The sequence below is a fragment of the Pseudophryne corroboree genome, chromosome 5 (assembly GCF_028390025.1).
Source record: "Pseudophryne corroboree isolate aPseCor3 chromosome 5, aPseCor3.hap2, whole genome shotgun sequence".
NCBI lineage: Eukaryota > Metazoa > Chordata > Amphibia > Anura > Myobatrachidae > Pseudophryne > Pseudophryne corroboree.
Window position 1 is genome coordinate 699,981,927 of NC_086448.1, and position 21,154 is coordinate 700,003,080.

The following is a 21,154-nucleotide window of genomic DNA, read 5'->3' on the forward strand; positions in this document are numbered from 1 at the left end:
GGACCTGTAGGCCACCTGTAAAGAACAATATTAACATACAATGAACCCCGCACCCACCGCCACTAAGGGGTGCGGGGCATAGCACTGGGCACTGGAACCCATTTTCATTTTTTGGGGGCCCCGCTTTCCGAGGAATTCCAGCCCTGGGCTGACTAGCTTGGGGGGCACTTTAATGGCATGGCAGGGGGACCCCACACTGAGTGTCTCCCCTGCTGTGGCATTATCCCCCCTGGCTGGTTCTGCCTGGTGCTGGTTTTAGTGGTGTGTGGGGGTACTGCCCTATTCTTTTCTTTTCCCTCAATGGGGGGGAGGTGTGTTTAGCTGCCAGTGCCTCCCCTACCACTGACCTCACTGCACGTCACTGGTGCAGCCATGATGTGCTGGGTGAAGGGTGCTGCTGCTGTGATCTGTGTTGCTGGGTGAAGGGTGCTTTGCTTTCCTGGGGGAGGTGCTGGGTGAGGGGTGCAGACATGCCGTGTTGGGAGAGGGGTGCTGCTGCTGCGGTGATCTGTGCTGCTGGGTGAAGGGTGCTATGTTTTGCTGGGGGAGGTGCTGGGTGAGGGGTCCTGACATGCTGTGCTGGGTTAGGGAGGCTGGGAGAGGGGTGCTGGCATGCAGTATTGGGAGAGGAGTGCGGTACTGGATGAGGGGTGATGGGTGCTGCTGTGATCTGTGCTATGCTGCTGGGTGATTGGTGCTGACATGCTGTGCTGGGTGCTGACATGCTGTGCTGGGTGAAGGGTGCTGACATGCTGTGCTGGGTGAAGGGTGCTGACATGCTGTGCTGGGTGAGGGGTCCTGACATGCTGTGCTGAGTGAGGGGTCCTGACATGCTGTGCTGAGTGAAGGGTTTTGACATGCTGTGCTGAGTGAAGGGGTTTGACATGCTGTGCTGGGTGAAGGGTGCTGACATGCTGTGCTGGGTGAAGGGAACTGACATGCTGTGCTGGGTGAAGGGTGCTGACATGCTGTGCTGGGTGAAGGGTGCTGACTTTCTGTGCTGGGTGAGGGGTCCTGACATGCTGTGCTGAGTGAGGGGTCCTGACATGCTGTGCTGGGTGAAGGGTACTGACATGCTGTGCTGGGAGAAGGGTGCTGACATGCTGTGCTGGGTGAGGGGTACTGACAATCATGCTGTGCTGGGTGAAGGGTGCGGACATGCTGTGCTGGGTGAAGGGTGCTGACATGCTGTGCTGGGTGAGGGGTACTGACAATCATGCTGTGCTGGGAGAAGGGTTCTGGGTTAGGGATGCTGTGAGAGGGGTGCTGGCATGCAGTACTGGGAGAGGAGTGCGGTACTGGATGAGGGGTGATGGGTGCTGCTGTGATCTGTGCTATGCTGCTGGGTGAGGGGTGCTGACATGCTGTGCTGGGTTAGGGATGCTGTGAGAGGGGTGCTGGCATGCAGTACTGGGAGAGGAGTGCGGTACTGGATGAGGGGTGATGGGTGCTGCTGTGATCTGTGCTATGCTGCTGGGTGAGGGGTGCTGACATGCTGTGCTGGGTTAGGGATGCTGGGAGAGGGGTGCTGGCATGCAGTACTGGGAGAGGAGTGCGGTACTGGATGAGGGGTCATGGGTGCTGCTGTGATCTGTGCTATGCTGCTGGGTGAGGGGTGCTGACATGCTGTGCTGGGTTAGGGATGCTGGGAGAGGGGTGCTGGCATGCAGTACTGGGAGAGGAGTGCGGTACTGGATGAGGGGTCATGGGTGCTGCTGTGATCTGTGCTATGCTGCTGGGTGAGGGGTGCTGACATGCTGTGCTGGGTTAGGGATGCTGGGAGAGGGGTGCTGGCATGCAATACTGGGAGAGGAGTGCGGTACTGGATGAGGGGTCATGGGTGCTGCTGTGATCTGTGCTATGCTGCTGGGTGAGGGGTGCAGACATGCTGTGCTGGGTTAGGGATGCTGGGAGAGGGGTGCTGGCATGCAGTACTGGGAGAGGAGTGCTGTACTGGATGAGGGGTGATGGGTGCTGCTGTGATCTGTGCTATGCTGCTGGGTGAGGGGTGCAGACATGCTGTGCTGGATGGTAAAATAATCTGTTATAGGGCACCAGCCAATATCTTGCCTACAGCAGGTCAGCAAATTGGTTAGGGTCGGTTCTGATGATTTGTATTATTTCCAAACTATTGAAAAGGACCCAAACCAACCTAGAAGACACAATTCAAATAGTAGAAACCTTTAATAAAAGCAAAATATTTAAGGGAAGACGTCTCTTAATTAATAAGCCTGGGGTATTTTATACCTTTCGGCCAGTCCATAATGAAGAGGGGATATAATATTCTATGAAACTTAAGTTTTAAATATCGTTTTAATGTAAAGTCCAAATAGCAGTGAATAATGTGCTTTGCCTTCGTAGTCTCTTTGTATGGAATTGTGGATTTCTGGGCTTTGTAATGTTCTATAAGAATGAGCGTTGTCTGGTATTCAGCTCAGCAGTACATAGGATTTGCTATATACATAAATGTCCTGAGGTTTTATTTATTTAAAGTGAAGAGATCGGTGCATAAAAAACCTCAGGCTGCACTTACTGTACACAAACTAAAAAGTCTGTGATATTTAGTCAAGTTCACCCCAGGACACTGGTGAGGAAGCAAATGACGCAGATTGGTAATGTACTGTGTATGCAGGCTATGTAATTTGTATCTTCCGTAGCTGAAGGCAAGCATCGCTTTGTGCCTCTAAATCTACAAATGTCAGTTTCCAATTCTGTAAGCAATTGCTCAGACTGTCCACTTAATAACCAACTAATAACACACAACTATACCAATGCTTTCACAGTAACAAACTAAAAACTAAATATTTTGTAAGCTACAGCAGTGGTTCACAAACTTTTTTGAGTCACGGCGCCAGAGTATCAGAGATTTTTTTATGGCACCCCTAGGTCACAGGTTTCTTAATGAAAAATTCAGAAAAAAATATTAAACTAAGTAAATAGTGTTTATACTGTATGTCATCCTAGGGTCAGTTATGTGGTGAGGGGCAGGATTCACTTCTGTTTGTCCACATATTTTATGCCTGGAAGCCACAAGCACTGGTTGTGTCTATTACATTCACTGTAAATGGTAAATGAATTGGTCCTGGACCACCAACCTAGGCACCCCTGCAAGTACCCCGAGGCACCCCAGGGTGCCATGGCACACAGTTTGAGAACCATTGAGATACAGTATAATAAAAAAGGCAATTGTTCAACCCAAAAACAAAATCCTGTCCAGCTTTAACATTTCAGATGTAAGAGACATCTACGGGGTAAATTTACTAAAGCTTCTACAACAGAGAATTGGTGATGTTGCACATAGCAACCAATCAGATGCTTTCTATCATTTCTCTATTGCGTTTTAGAAAATTATAAACAGAACCTGTTTGGTTGCTATGGGCAACATCACCAATTTTGTTTGAGAAAGTTTAGTAAATTTACCCCTACGTGTCTGTGGGGATGCGATTATGTGACCGGCGGTCACAACACCTCCCCTACATCCCGCCCCCTGAAAATCCAGACGGTCAGCATGCTGACCAACAGGGACTATTCCCACTCGTGGGTATCCATGACACCCATAGAGTGGAACAGAACCTGTTGCGACTGCTGGTTGCCACCGAGCCCGCAGGCATTCCGCTGCCGGGATCCCGGCGGAGGTATGCTGACCGGTGGGCTCCTGACTGGCGGTCAGGCATACCCAACCATGTCTGTGTTGTGTGCAGTCAGTAAATAGGAAAATCACTTTTTCTGCATTACGTTTGGACACGTCTGACTAAAGGGCTCCATATACTAGAACGATAATGCCCGATTTCATCCGATTTCGGCCATTCGTGCCAGTATCGGATGAAATTGGGCATTTCGGATGCATTCCCGTGAGCATCGGATCGGATCCCCTAGGTTGACTGCACTCGTGATATGTCGGACCCACAGGCATGGCTGGGATTGCACAAGATACATCGTAAGCAAGAGGACCGCATACGATGTATCTTATGCGATCCTGCCCCCCCGGGAGGCTGCCGGGGTGATCGCCTGTGACATGAGTGTCCGAAATGTTGCATTCGTTTATGCCATTAACACATTTCAAGGTGTACGCCTACTTTCTGGGCCTTGAAACTCCACCTGGTAAATCATTCTGCACCTGACTGCAGGTGTGCACATGACTGAAAGAGTAAAATATCACATGACGCTTAAACCTGCTATTGCCTGGACTGGTATCCGGATGATAGCTAGGGTGACAATCATTAGGTCGATACCATATGATCGACATGTACAAAAGGTTCACAGATTCAAACGGTTGGCATAAAAAAGGTCGACCAAGTTTTCTGCTTACTATCCACGTGAACATATATTGGGAATAGTAACCTGTAGCGAGTGAAGTGAGCCACCAGGCCCGAAGTGTGGCGAGTGAAGTGAGCCCGCGAGGGTACGTTTCCACTAATTTAGCTTAAATATAGTTAACCACTAGCTTGGCATGGTCGCATCAGATGCGACCACACCAGGCAATGTTTTATCTGACCTGGCCGCACAGGATGTGACCAGTCAGATAAAGAGTGCTAGCAGTGGCAGGGAAGGGAAACTTCCCTCCGCTGCTACCACCCTGCACGCTCCCCTCAGCATTGCTGTGCTGCCGATCATTGCAGAATTCCCCCCCCAGCAGCTGCAGACAATAGCAGCCGCCCGGGTGGCCGGTGGCTGTCCGGGCTCTAAAAGGTAAAATCGCGATAGTCGCAATGTTACCGATGTGCCGATGTTCGTGATGTTCCTGACCCATGTTTCCATGTTTAAAAAATGTTAATAAATAAAAAGTGTCTTTTTTTTTTTTTTTACTAAAATCATTTTGCAGAGGGTTAAGTTCATGTTCTTCATCTAATTCACTCATAAAAACCCCTAACAATGTCTGAGCTTTTTTTGGGGGAAAAAATCGTCAGTTAAGTGCTTAAACATACAAAATGACATAAAAAGAACAAAAAAAACCTTGTGTCAACCATTTTTATGTCGACCATTTCATGTCAAAATTTTGACCCTGTCAACCTTTTGTGCTGTCTACCTTTTTACCCTGTCAACCTAATGCATGTCAACCTGTTGACTGTCGACCTATTAATTGTTGATCTGTTAATCCACACCTCAAAAGGTCAACATGGAAAGGGTAGACAGTAGAAAAGGTCAAAAGGTGCATAAAGTCGACAGGGTCAAAAGGTCAACATGGAAGTGATCGACATTAAAAAGGTCGACCCACTTGTTTTTAGGTGTCATTTTCTAGGTTTCATCATATGTGACCACAATTATTGCAAATCTCGCGGAGAGCGAGGCAAAGTGCTTCACTCCACTGCGCTGCACAGGTTACTATTCCCAATCATAATCCGCATGGATGGTAAATCAAGCAAAAGTAGAAAAATATGTGAAACCCCCCCCCCATAAACTTGTGTCGATCGTATGTGTGTCAACCATTTTCATGTCGACCTTTTGAACCTGTTGACCTTAAGCACTACATTTTACTTGTCGACCTAATGCATGTCAACCATATGCTATCTATCTAGACACTGTCGACCTATCACCCGGATACCATCAAGGAGCTCAAAAAAAGTTAAGCCTTTGAAGTCTTGAAAAAAATTGGCTATAGAGCTCTATGGGGGTTATTCAGAGTTAGTCGCAGTTTTTTGCTAAAATAACAAACACTGCTATGGATAAATTTGTATGCTGGGGGCTGCCAAGCACAGGGCAAGGCCGCCCAGCATGTGTAGCGCTGCATAGCGCTGCGATCACAATACAGTTGCATTCGCATTGCTAAAACCTCAACAGAGGTTGACCCCTGCAGGCACACTGCCGCCATGTTTGCGATCGCAGGAAACACAAGTGATGTCATCGAGCTGCCACGAAAACGGCCTTGACAGACCTGCTTTTTGTGGTCTACTCCTTCCTAACGGACACCCGCCTGTCAATCATAATGCGATCGCATCCTTCCATGATGCGATCACATTATGATTTGTTGCGCACCATTTGCGCAATCGCAACATTTGCATCCATCTCTGAATAAGGCCCTATGTGGCCAGCAATACTCAGCGGATACTATAGAAATCAGTGTTTTCTCTGGCAATAACCCTTTAATAAATTTTGGAAAGCAAAAAATAAACTGAGGCTCCATGGTCTCTGTTTCTACTCTGTTTTTTTTCCTAACCTTGAGGAAAGATTTGCCTGAACCTGATCTGTATTTTTCCTTAACTTAGTGAACCCCAATCTCACCCACCCTCCTTATAGGTCACCTTGCCCCTTTACTTTAGTTTGTAAACGAATACATGCTTACTCTTTGAACTTATTTAGGGTTTGCACTGCTAGTTCAGCATATTGTTAAGTGCAGAGACACAAGTGTCCACATTCTGGTGGAATCAGCTCCCTCCAAGGAAGAGAAAAACAAGACCTGCAGCTGTAATGGAAAATCAAAGTGGGAAAAGAGAAATCCTGGTCTTCTAACCCACCCAGAGACAACAGGAAGTCAACTGTAGGAGGGGGGTGTTAAAAAATCCAAACACACACTGCACTGGGCGCTGATGCCTATTAGGGGCCAGTGAGCAGTGATCAGTTTGCAGCGCCAGGGACGAGAAGTGCTAGGACTTTTTATGTTTGTGTTATTACTTATCTGTTTGTACCTGTGTGACCAGGCCAACGATGACAAGTTTGTATTCCATCATTAATCAGTTTCAAAGTAAGTCATGTGACAGACAGAAGTGACTTTGCCATTGGTCAAATAATGTATACTTTATACTGAATACGACTGTTGACACAACTCTCTAAATATAAGCAACTACTAACTATATTTTACAGGGTACTGTATATGCATTCTTGTTACATGTATTAATAATACACACAAACACACACTAAACATATTTTAGGGAAAAAAGATAGCAATGTAGGATAAAGCAGTGGATTGTAGACTGTAATTTAGAATATAACACATGGAATCTGAATACTGTGCTTTTACTGGACTCAGATAAGTGTTCCAAGAGCATATCCTTATAAGCCATGCTACATATGTAAAAAAAAAAAAATCTATCTCCTTACCTGAGAGTCACTATGATCGCTGAGGGTTGTGCACATGCTGTGATGAGAGTAACAATGAAAAGAAATATCAGGAATGGGATGAGCGTGTTACAAGTTCGATCGCACTTCCCTGACACAGCATAGCCATTTTCATGCAGATATGTCTTAACAATCACCACTCGGAGTTGGCTGCGCTGACCGACCGTGGGTGGAGTGATAACCTGTCGACTTTGGACACAGGCACATTCAGTATAATTTCTCACCTACAACAGAAACAAAGACCTGCAGTTATATTTGAAGGGATGAGGATATGGGTTGTATCTAAGGTGACCAATTCCGAGCCATTTTTTCACTCCCGGGTATCGGGATTGAAAAAAGGGTCAATTTCAGGATTCCCGGGATTGTCTTTTTTCCTGTGTGTCCGGACCCCTCTCACATATAACTCACCATACTACAGGGTCAGGAGGGTAGGACACATCCTTCGGGCTCGGCGGCGGGTGACTGCGGACGGCTACCTGTGCAGCGTAACCTGTGACTTCATGTCACACTGCACAGGGGGAGCAAGGAGCCGGGCAGCGTCTGAGCATCCTCAGGACGCTCAACGCTGCCCAGCTTTAAAAACACAAAGGGCTGCCTGATCCCGCAATCCCCAGGATTGGAGTTTCCAATCCCGGGATTGAATCCCTGTCAATTATTGGCCTAAATTCTGGGATCCCAGCGGATCCATATCCCGGGATTGGCCACCCTAGGTGTATCAAGCCTTGGGGAGAGATAAAGTGGATAGGTTTCCCAAAGCAACCAATCAGATTCCGTAATCTGTCTTTGAAATGTCAATGAAATGACAACTACTCTACTTGATCTCTCGCCAAAGCTTGATACAGCTCCCCTTACCTGTTTTCTAACACACAACAAAACAACTCTGATTAGCTACCAACTGATAACTATATGAAGTGGATACCCGCTGCTACAATAGAGTCACAGCGAACTAAGGAATACAGTATATACAATTGATTTATGTTTACGGTAAAACAATAGCCTGTAAAAGTGTGATGGTTGGGGTTAAATGATAATAACTAAACTACAAAATCAGGTAAAATATTCTATAGCAGATCTTAAATGTGGCCTTCACACATTCCCTACAAAAATAAGTAGCCCAACCAGTAGTCAATGTGTCTAAGGTTATACAAGTTGATGACAGGTTATGTCTCTTTGGTTTCAATTTGTCACGCAGCCTACGGCCCTGATGAGTTCCGTCTATAACTCTATATAAATAAATGCCAGTAACTAATTGGAAACAAGATCCCCGTTCCAATGTTCAAGATTAAAGCCAGGCCAGCTGAACTGAATTACTTTAAAGAAAACGTAACAGCAGATTTTAGGATAACAAATTAACCAATTTAAAAATCTCCTCTCAATAGCAAATCAGGTCCACACACGCTAAGGGGATACATAGATAAGAGCAACTGGCATATAATATTATGATAGAGCGCATAATGTAATAATCACAAACATGAAAAAAAATATATATAAAGCTGAGCATAGGGTACAGTTCTCATGAGTCTCTGCAGTGACCTTCAGACGCAGGAAGACACAATGCCACAGTGGCACCCAGGGCTCTCATGTTGCACTGACTCAGCTTTGAAAGGCTGGAATGCCAACATGCCATGGATTTGCATCCTGCAAACTGAGATCACTTTCCCAGTCCAAAAACTGACAGCACGTCTGAGCAGCTTCTCGTCCCTGGCCAGCTTCCAGCTTGCATGTAATTCTAATGTAGCTTTACATTGTAATTCTGCAGTCTTTTCATATTGTGGGCAGCTATTGTGCATATAAAAGCAAAGTTACATGGAAGAAACCTTCTGCCCATATGCAAAGTCAGACACGCCCTGCATAGACAGCATATGCGTACGCAAAGTCCTCATGTGTGTTCCTGCAGGTTTGCATTTGCATGGGCACGCCCTTGCTGCACACAGTCTATGTCAGATTGCCGCTGTTGCGCCTCTCCAGCCGTAAGGAGTCATAAGTGGCGAATACGCCAGGTCTGCAATCACACAAATCTGCATGCATTGGCTTTATGGGTGTGCACAGAAGGGATTTCATTCAAGTTATGCCCCTATGAAGATTATTACTATAATAAAAATATGCTGACCCATAGCAGTCAGTCAACTGAGATAGTGCATGATAGCTAGTGTCTGACTTATCATGTGTTAACGCAGGGGTGGGGAACCTTTGGCCCTCCAGCTGTTGTTGAACTACACATACCAGCATGCCTTGCTACAGTTTTGCTATTTGGCCATGCTAAAACTGTTGCAGGGCATGCTGGGATGTGTAGTTCAACAGCAGCTGGAGGGCCGAAGGTTCCCCATCCCTGTGTTAACGGATCAGAATGAAGCACTTACATAGCACAAATCCGTGCAACTAGGGAAAGCTCACCAGCAGCGGCCACCACATCACTATGGCTACTCTAGAAACATTTAAAATGTAAACTTCTTTTTTTGTGGTGGAACCGGCAGAAAAGTACTCTCCGTCCGATTCAGAGGTGGTCGCTGTCGCATACAAGTGGCCGATGTTTTATGTCTGCGCTTGCGGCCCGATGGTTAACGCTCAAAAACGCATAATGAAATCTGGATGCAGGGAAAGTGGATTTCAGTTGGCGTTCCTGGGAGATAACAGGGGGGCGGCTGGCAAGACGCGGGTGTGTTGCAGAAATCGCTGCATCTAAAGATGCAGAACCGCTCACACGGGACACCCTGGTCCAACGGAGAAACTGTGTCTGCCAGGCTGGTGCAAGTTTCCATGGTGATACCGAAGGTGCGTCTAGAGATGCAGAGATGGATTTGCACTGCTGCAAGTAGGCATCTCACATTGAACAAAATCGGCTGCAGTTTTGGCATGGAGATGCGGCTGCTGCAAAAGACAAAGCCTATGTCCGATTCAGAATCAGCCCTTATGTTTGGGGCAGCTGATTTAACCCTCTTTGCTATAGAGTGCAGCAATATTCTGCTCCGTTTTAAAGCAATTTATGGGTGTTGTCAGGAGCGGAACACTACATAGCACCCTAGCAAAACGTAGAGGGGAACCCTGGTGATGCAGTCCATCCCTCTCTGGATCCCAATGCAGTCATTTAAGCATGCATAATGAAGACTTGTTTCGGGTTCACTGCATGTGTGCTGACATAAGAGCGGTGGCAGGCAATGTCCCCTGCTCGTCTCTTCGCCCCATAGTCACTGTTCCCCCTGCAACTGTGGAACTGCTGCTACCGGCTGGTGTCACACAGAGGCTTCTGAGTGTCAATGCCTAATTTCTAATGTCTTTTCATTGCATTTGGAAAGTGCAGCAATGTAAGCATACTATGACACAGGCACTTTAGAGAGTCAGCACTTTCCCAGCTAAACCGCAGCAGCATTCATATAGCCAAAACTGCTTAGTGCTACACATTGCAGTGATTGTTACATTTTCCAAGTGTAAGCAATAACATATTACTCTGAGTGCTATGAATGCAGGCTTTTTTTCCTAGTTGTGAAAGCAATAGTGCTCTCAGCCGCTTTGTGACACTACCTGTACATCTCACATGTGACACTACCTGTACATCCCACATGTGACACTACCTGTACAGCTCACATCTTACATGTGACACTACCTGTACATCCCACATGTGACACTACCTGTACAGCTCACATCTTACATGTGACACTACCTGTACATCTCACATGTGACACTACCTGTACATCCCACATGTGACACTACCTGTACAGCTCACATCTTACATGTGACACTACCTGTACATCTCACATGTGACACTACCTGTACATCTCACATGTGACACTACCTGTACATCTCACATGTGACACTACCTGTACATCTCACATGTGACACTACCTGTACAGCTCACATCTTACATGTGACACTACCTGTACATATAATATCTCACATGTGACACTACCTGTGCATCTCATATCTCACATGTGACACTACCTGTGCATCTCACATGTGACAGTACCTGTACATCTAATATCTGACATGTGACACTACCTGTACATCTCATATCTCACATGTGACACTACCTGTACATCTCATATCTCACATGTGACACTACCTGTATATCTCACGTGACACTACCTGTACATCTAATATCTCACATGTGACACTACGGGGTATATTTACTAAGCTCCCGATTTTGACCGAGATGCCGTTTTTTCTTCAAAGTGTCATCTCGGTTAATCTCGGTCATTTACTAAACACTAATCACGGCAGTGATGAGGGCATTCGTAATTTTTTGCTAGTTCAGGTAAAAAATTACGAATGAATACACCATCGGTCAAATTACGCCTGTTTAGATATGAATCTCGGTCATTTACTAAGAAGTGCAAAGCAAAAAAACACAAAACACTGCCGTGAAAAATTACAACTCGTAAAAAAGTCCTAAAAAAAACAGACCTGCTTTTTTTTTTCCGTGATTTGAGATGCATGCAGGGATCCATGAGATCCGTGCATGTATATCAGTGGGAAAGTGCTTATTTTTGCCAAAAAAATTGCGTGGGGTCCCCCCTCCTAAGCATAACCAGCCTCGGGCTCTTTGAGCCGATCCTGGTTGCAGAAATATGGGGAAAAAAATGACAGGGGTTCCCCCATATTTAAGCAACCAGCATCGGGCTCTGCGCCTGGTCCTGGTTCCAAAAATACGGGGGACAAAAAGAGTAGGGGTCCCCCGTATTTTTAAAACCAGCACCGGGCTCCACTAGCTGGACAGATAATGCCACAGCCGGGGGTCACTTTTATACAGTGCCCTGCGGCCGTGGCATCAAAAATCCAACTAGTCACCCCTGGCCGGGGTACCCTGGGGGAGTGGGGACCCCTTCAATCAAGGGGTCCCCCCCCCCAGCCACCCAAGGGCCAGGGGTGAAGCCCGAGGCTGTCCCCCCCCCCATCCAATGGGCTGCGGATGGGGAGGCTGATAGCCATTTGTGATAATGAAAAGATATTGTTTTTAGTAGCAGTACTACAAGTCCCTGCAAGCCTCCCCCGCATGCTGGTACTTGGAGAACCACAAGTACCAGCATGCGGCGGAAAAACGGGCCCGCTGGTACCTGTAGTACTACCACTAAAAAAATACCCAAAAAAACACAAGACACACACACCGTGAAAGTATAATTTTATTACATACATACACACATACATACATACTTACCTTATGTTCTCACGCAGGTCGGTCCTCTTCTCCAGTAGAATCCAAGGGCTACCTGTTGAAGAAATTCTACTCACCAGATCCATGGGTCCAGGCTCCTCGGCAAATCCAGGGTTAATCCACGTACTTGAATAAATAAAAAAAAACGGTGTCCCGACCACGAACTGAAAGGGGACCCATGTTTGCACATGGGTCACCTTCCCACGAATGCCAGAAACCCACTTTGACTTCTGTCTAAGTGGGTTTCTTCAGCCAATCAGGGAGTGCCACGTTGTAGCACTCTCCTGATCAGCTGTGTGCTGCTGTCCTCACTGACAGGCAGCACGCGGCAGTGTTACAATGTAGCGCCTATGCGCTCCATTGTAACCAATGCTGGGAACTTTCTGCTCAGCGGTGACGTCACTTTAGGTCAACCGCAGGGCAGAAAGTTCCCATCATTGGTTACAATGTAGCGCATAGGCGCTACATTGTAACACTGCCGCGTGCTGCCTGTCAGTGAGGACAGCAGCACACAGCTGATCAGGAGAGTGCTACAACGTGGCACTCCCTGATTGGCTGAAGAAACCCACTTAGACAGAAGTCAAAGTGGGTTTCTGGCATTCGTGGGAAGGTGACCCATGTGCAAACATGGGTCCCCTTTCAGTTCGTGGTCGGGACACCGTTTTTTTTTATTTATTCAAGTACGTGGATTAACCCTGGATTTGCCGAGGAGCCTGGACCCATGGATCTGGTGAGTAGAATTTCTTCAACAGGTAGCCCTTGGATTCTACTGGAGAAGAGGACCGACCTGCGTGAGAACATAAGGTAAGTATGTATGTATGTGTGTATGTATGTAATAAAATTATACTTTCACGGTGTGTGTGTCTTGTGTTTTTTTGGGTATTTTTTTAGTGGTAGTACTACAGGTACCAGCGGGCCCGTTTTTCCGCCGCATGCTGGTACTTGTGGTTCTCCAAGTACCAGCATGCGGGGGAGGCTTGCTGGGACTTGTAGTACTGCTACTAAAAACAATATCTTTTCATTATCACAAATGGCTATCAGCCTCCCCATCCGCAGCCCATTGGATGGGGGGGGACAGCCTCGGGCTTCACCCCTGGCCCTTGGGTGGCTGGGGGGGGGGGACCCCTTGATTGAAGGGGTCCCCACTCCCCCAGGGTACCCCGGCCAGGGGTGACTAGTTGGATTTTTGATGCCACGGCCGCAGGGCACTGTATAAAAGTGACCCCCGGCTGTGGCATTATCTGTCCAGCTAGTGGAGCCCGGTGCTGGTTTTAAAAATACGGGGGACCCCTACTCTTTTTGTCCCCCGTATTTTTGGAACCAGGACCAGGCGCAGAGCCCGATGCTGGTTGCTTAAATATGGGGGAACCCCTGTCAATTTTTCCCCCATATTTCTGCAACCAGGATCGGCTCAAAGAGCCCGAGGCTGGTTATGCTTAGGAGGGGGGACCCCACGCATTTTTTTGGGGGATTTTACATTGTTTAATAAAAAAAAAAAAAAAATAAGAACCCCAGCACGGATCACACAGATCCGGCCGAGATTGATTGTAAAAAAAAACGGCAGTGTTTTGCTAATCACTGCCGTAAAAATAGGTAAAAAAAAACGAATGACATCGACATCGGAAGAAAAGAAAAACCCGAATACGACAGCTTAGTAAATCCATCGTAATCAATTCAAAAAGTTGCAGTTTTACACTGTCGATGTCATTCGTGATTGAACTTTGACCTTTTTACGGAAATTACGAATCTTAGTAAATTTACCCCTACGTGTACATCTCATATCTCACATGTGACACTACCTGTACATCTAATATCTCACATGTGACACTACCTGTGCATCTCATATCTCACATGTGACACTAACTGTACATCTCATATCTCACATGTGACACTACCTGTACATCTCATATCTCACATGTGACACTACCTGTGCATCTCATATCTCACATGTAACACTACCTGTACATCTCATATCTCACATGTGACACTACCTGTACATCTAATATCTCACATGTGACACTACCTGTACATCTAATATCTCACATGTGACACTACGTGTACATCTCATATCTCACATGTGACAGTACCTGTACATCTAGTATCTCACATGTGACACTACCTGTGCATCTAATATCTCACATGTGACACTACCTGTGCATCTCATATCTCACATGTGACACTACCTGTACATCTCATATCTCACATGTAACACTACCTGTACATCTCATATCTCACATGTGACACTACCTGTACATCTAATATCTCACATGTGACACTACCTGTGCATCTCATATCTCACATGTAACACTACCTGTACATCTAATATTTCACATGTGACACCTGTGCATCTCATATCTCACATGTGACACTACCTGTGCATCTCATATCTCACATGTGACACTACCTGTGCATCTCATATCTCACATGTGACACTACCTGTACATCTAATATCTCACATGTGATACTACCTGTAAATCTTACATGTGACACTACCTGTACATCTCACATCTCACATGTGACACTACCTGTACATCTCACATGTGACCCTACCTGTACATCTCACGTGACACTACCTGTACATCTCACGTGACACTACCTGTACATCTCATATGTGACAATACCTGTACATCTCACGTGACACTACCTGTACATCTCATATCTCACATGTGACACTACCTGTACATCTCACATCTTACATGTGACACTACCTGTACATCTCACATGTGACACTGCCTGTACATCTCACATTGTACATGTGACAATACCTGTACATCTCATATTTCACATGTGACACTACCTGTACATCTCACATCTTACATGTGACACGGCCTGTACATCTCACATGTGACACTACCTGTACATCTCATATTTCACATGTGACACTACCTGTACATCTCACATGTGACACTACCTGTACATCTCATATCTCACATGTGATACTACCTGTACATCTCACATCTTACATGTGACACTACCTGTACATCTCACATGTGACACTGCCTGTACATCTCATATCTCACATGTGACACTACCTGTACATCTCACATGTGACACTACTTGTACATCTCACATGTGACACTACCTGTACATCTGATATCTCACATGTGACACTACCTGTACATCTCACATGTGACAATGCCTGTACATCTCATATCTCAGATGTAACACTACCTGTACATCTCACAAGTGACACTACCTGTACATCTCATATCTCACATGTGATACTACCTATACATCTCATATCTCACATGTGACACTACCTGTACATCTCACGTGACACTACCTGTACATCTCATATCTCACATGTGACACTACCTGTACATCTCACATGTGACACTACCTGTAACATCTCACATCGTACATGTGACACTACCTGTACATCTCATATTTCACATGTGACACTACCTGTACATCTCACATCTGACATGTGACACTGCCTGTACATCTCACATGTGACACTACCTGTACATCTCACATGTGACACTACCTGTACATCTCACATCTTACATGTGACACTGCCTGTACATCTCACATGTGACACTACCTGTACATCTTACATGTGACACTACCTGTACATCTCATATTTCACATGTGACACTACCTGTACATCTCACATGTGACACTACCTGTACATCTCATATCTCAGATGTGACACTACCTGTACATCTCATATCTCACATGTGACACTACCTGTACATCTCACATCTTACATTTGACACTACCTGTACATCTCACATCTGACACGGCCTGTACATCTCATATCTCACATGTGACACTACCTGTACATCTCACATATGACACTATCTGTACATCTGATATCTCACATGTGACACTACCTGTACATCTCACATGTGACAATGCCTGTACATCTCATATCTCACATGTGACACTACCTGTACATCTCACAATTGACACTACCTGTACATCTCATATCTCACACGTGACACTACCTATACATCTCATATCTCACATGTGACACTACCTGTACATCTCACATCTTACAGTGAGCACTTACAGCACTCTGGGCCTAATGGAGAATTGGATGCACGTGTCATTTGTTAGCAAAAATATTAATTTTCGGACTGCGCATGCGCACAATAAATGATGTTCTTCCATCTGTATGCAGCTTTCGTCACACTGGGTACTTAAAACTCCTTACACTTAGAAAGAGAGGGGACACACAAGTGTAGGCTGACAACAGTACGGATTGTTCATGTAAATGCAACTTAGGGCGAGATACAATGGAGTTCGAGTTCGCCCGACATGCCAGATGCCGGCCAAACTCTGAGGTTTTTTTTAAGGGGCAGTCATTTACAAGGCATAACTATAATTGTAAATGATTGCCCCTTTAAAAAAATGTCCAAACGTCGGGCGAACTGGGACTCCATTACATCCCACCCTTAGAACCAAATTAGAACACAGATGCGTATGTGCTTGCACCTGGTGCAAAATACTGATGATGCCATACGGCCTCAACTATTACTATTATTATTCTGGCTGCTGCAATCTATTCCTATTTCACATCTGTATTGTCCATGGCAGTAATCAAGATTCCCAATTGATTTTAAAAAGGGAAAAATAACAGCATTTATAATTACGTGAGCACACTGGGGTATATTTACTAAGCTCCCGATTTTGACCGAGATGCCGTTTTTTCTTCAAAGTGTCATCTCGGTTAATCTCGGTCATTTACTAAACACTAATCACGGCAGTGATGAGGGCATTCGTAATTTTTTGCTAGTTCAGGTAAAAAATTACGAATGAATACACCATCGGTCAAAACGCGGCTGTTTAAGTATGAATCTCGGTCATTTACTAAGAAGTGCAAAGCAAAAAAAGAACAAACACTGCCGTGAAAAATTACAACTCGTAAAAAAGTGCTAAAAAAAAACAGAACTTTTTTTTTTATTCGTGTTTGGATAGGCATGCACGGATCCATGAGATCCGTGCATGTATATCAGTGGGAAGGGGTGGGAAAGTGCTTATTTTTACAAAAAAAATTGCGTAGGGTCCCCCCTCCTAAGCATAACCAGCCTCGGGCTCTTTGAGCCGATCCTGGTTGCAGAAATATGGTGAAAAAAATGACAGGGGTTCCCCCATATTTAAGCAACCAGCATCGGGCTCTGCGCCTGGTCCTGGTCCCAAAAATACGGGGGACAAAAAGAGTAGGGGTCCCCCGTATTTTTAAAACCAGCACCGGGCTCCACTAGCTGGACAGATAATGCCACAGCCGGGGGTCACTTTTATATAGTGCCCTGCGGCCGTGGCATCAAAAATCCAACTAGTCACCCCTGGCCGGGGTACCCTGGGGGAGTGGGAACCCCTTCAATCAAGGGGTCCCCCCCCCCCAGCCACCCAAGGGCCAGGGGTGAAGCCCGAGGCTGTCCCCCCCCATCCAATGGGCTGCGGATGGGAGGGCTGATAGCCTTTGTTGTAAAATAAAAGATATTGTTTTTAGTAGCAGTACTACAAGTCCCAGCAAGCCTCCCCCGCATGCTGGTACTTGGAGAACCACAAGTACCAGCATGCGGCGGAAAAACGGGCCCGCTGGTACCTGTAGTACTACCACTAAAAAAATACCCAAAAAAACACAAGACACACACACCGTGAAAGTATAATTTTATTACATACATACACACATACATACATACTTACCTTATGTTCCCACGCAGGTCGGTCCTCTTCTCCAGTAGAATCCAAGGGGTACCTGTTGAATAAATTCTACTCACCAGATCCCGGGTCCAGGCTCCTCGGCAAATCCAGGGATAATCCACGTACTTGAATAAAACAAAAAAACGGTTGCCCGACCACGAACTGAAAGGTGACCCATGTTTGCACATGGGTCACCTTCCCACGAATGCCAGAAACCCACTTTGCCTTCTGGCTAAGTGGGTTTCTTCAGCCAATCAGGGAGTGCCACGTTGTAGCACTCTCCTGATCAGCTGTGTGGTCCTGTCCTCACTGACAGGCAGCACACGGCAGTGTTACAATGTAGCGCCTATGCGCTACATTGTAACCAATGATGGGAACTTTCTGCTCAGCGGTGACGTCACTTTAGGTCAACCGCAGGGCAGAAAGTTCCCATCATTGGTTACAATGTAGCGCATAGGCGCTACATTGTAACACTGCCGTGTGCTGCCTGTCAGTGAAGACAGGAGCACACAGCTGATCAGGAGAGTGCTACAACGTGGCACTCCCTGATTGGCTGAAGAAACCCACTTAGCCAGAAGGCAAAGTGGGTTTCTGGCATTCGTGGGAAGGTGACCCATGTGCAAACATGGGTCACCTTTCAGTTCGTGGTCGGGCAACCGTTTTTTTGTTTTATTCAAGTACGTGGATTATCCCTGGATTTCCCGAGGAGCCTGGACCCCTGGATCTCGTGAGTATAATTTTTTCAACAGGTACCCCTTGGATTCTACTGGAGAAGAGGACCGACCTGCGTGAGAACATAAGGTAAGTATGTATGTATGTATGTGTGTATGTATGTAATAAAATTATACTTTCACGGTGTGTGTGTCTTGTGTTTTTTTGGGTATTTTTTTAGTGGTAGTACTACAGGTACCAGCGGGCCCGTTTTTCCGCCGCATGCTGGTACTTGTGGTTCTCCAAGTACCAGCATGCGGGGGAGGCTTGCTGGGACTTGTAGTACTGCTACTAAAAACAATATCTTTTATTTTACAACAAAGGCTATCAGCCCTCCCATCCGCAGCCCATTGGATGGGGGGGGACAGCCTCGGGCTTCACCCCTGGCCCTTGGGTGGCTGGGGGGGGGGGACCCCTTGATTGAAGGGGTCCCCACTCCCCCAGGGTACCCCGGCCAGGGGTGACTAGTTGGATTTTTGATGCCACGGCCGCAGGGCACTATATAAAAGTGACCCCCGGCTGTGGCATTATCTGTCCAGCTAGTGGAGCCCGGTGCTGGTTTTAAAAATACGGGGGACCCCTACTCTTTTTGTCCCCCGTATTTTTGGGACCAGGACCAGGCGCAGAGCCCGATGCTGGTTGCTTAAATATGGGGGAACCCCTGTCATTTTTTTCCCCATATTTCTGCAACCAGGATCGGCTCAAAGAGCCCGAGGCTGGTTATGCTTAGGAGGGGGGACCCCACGCAATTTTTTTGGGGATTTTACATTGTTTAATTAAAAAAAAAAAAAAAAAAGAACCCCAGCACGGATCACACAGATCCGGCCGAGATTGATTGTAAAAAAAAAAAGGCAGTGTTTTGCTAATCACTGCCGTAAAATTAGGTAAAAAAAAAACGAATGACATCGACATCGGAAGAAAAGAAAAACACGAATACGACAGCTTAGTAAATCCATCGTAATAAATTCAAAAAGTTGCAGTTTTACACTGTCGATGTCATTCGTGATTGAACTTTGACCTATTTTCGGGAATTACGAATGTTAGTAAATGTACCCCACTGTATTTATTAAGATGTGCGGTGTAAAATACCATTTACTGACTCTTCTTACAGATGTACAATGACAATAAGAGCACAGGCCACTCTGACATAAATATGTGTCTTCGCCAAGAGTCAGAAAGAGGAGAATGCTGTACTTACTGCTATGGTCTGATTTCCCACACTGATGCATCCAGCGAGACAAGGATTAAAGTAGGTAATTCCATCTGATCCACACACTGGCTCGTATTCATGAATTTTACAACCACAATTAACATTACAGCCACCTGTTAGATTCCTGTGCGCCATCGTTAGTGTGGGACTGGGGAGGAAGGGGAAACAGAATAGTTTCAAATAACTCAGCCCAAAATAAAATAAACTTTAAAAAAAAAATCACATATCTTGTATTTACACAAAGCTTAGACAACATGTGGCTCTCTACCTGCCAAAACGCCCGTCATAATCAAACATTGATCATGCCTGGAATATTAACTTCTTTGCTCTAGAATGATAAAATAAATCTACATAAAAGTAGTGTGTATGTGGTACAAATGAACTGGGCACTCTCCTAGCCCCGGTGCTCTCATCCTGTATGATTAGACGAAAGCATGGATTCCACAGTTGATAAAGGGGTTACAGATCCTTCCTAAAGATGTTCTCTGTGTAACAACGGATGACCGATCATCTATGCAGTCATTCTTAGTAAGATTCCACAACCTCTTTGTCAGGGCTATAACTAGGTGTGTGCTGATGGTGCTTTGACCACAGCGCAACTGCACTGAAGGTGCACCATCATGCAGCACACCCCCAAGTACGACCGTTTTAGTGAGTGATGGAGTAGTGAGAGTTCTGCTGGCCACTGGCGCCTGTGTCCCGCCGCCACCTCTGTAAGGAACGGGGAGCGGTGGCGCAGGCCATTTGGTGTTACATAGCACAGCCCCCTGTGCGGTAATGCCGCCTGTGAACCCGTCGCCGCCATTGCTAAGGAGAGGGAGTGTGAGTGCAAGTGTAGCCGCCAGCTCCAGAATATGAGCCGCCTCTGCTGATTCTGCCTGTGAGACCCGCTGGTGCATTAGCAATGAAGCAGGAGTGGGAGCGCTAGTGTCTGCGCCTGGAAGGTCTGGATGCTGGATCGCCCCAACAGGTGACCACACACACATAGACACAAATGCCTAATGTGACACACACACACAGTCTGTGCCTCTGGGCAGAATACATACAGTCAGTGTCAATCAGCTGCAGGGGACAGTGACTGCAAAACATCTTAAAGCCCAGATCTGCCCAACATTTAAAGTTATGTGTAAATCATATAGCTGAATGGACTTTCCACTGTATAAAACCAAATTTTAATGTATTAAACCCCCCCCCCCCCCAACACCACCACCACCACCATCCCCGCTTCATCAGAAATGGCACCAGTACCTTGCACAATTCTCAGCCAGTTGATATAGGGAAAAAGGTGCAAATGGCAAAGCACATCGTGTCAGTTATGCTATTTGTGAAAGCATGGGTTTGGTGTACGCATCTGTCAGTAAGCAGTGAGGTAATGAGTAATC

At 46.2% G+C, this 21,154-nt stretch overlaps 1 protein-coding gene across 2 annotated transcripts in view; it reads right to left on the bottom strand.

The window, feature by feature from the left end:
* Nucleotides 1–21,154, bottom strand: part of SLCO5A1 (solute carrier organic anion transporter family member 5A1) — a 251,060-nt gene that overhangs the window by 32,987 nt on the left and 196,919 nt on the right. For both annotated transcript variants that reach the window (XM_063923884.1, XM_063923885.1), the window contains exons 7-8: nucleotides 19,761–19,920; nucleotides 7,036–7,277 (exon numbers count right to left, since the gene is read on the bottom strand). In XM_063923884.1, the coding sequence (XP_063779954.1) occupies nucleotides 7,036–7,277; nucleotides 19,761–19,920 (402 nt within the window). The remainder of the gene's footprint in view (nucleotides 1–7,035; nucleotides 7,278–19,760; nucleotides 19,921–21,154) is intronic.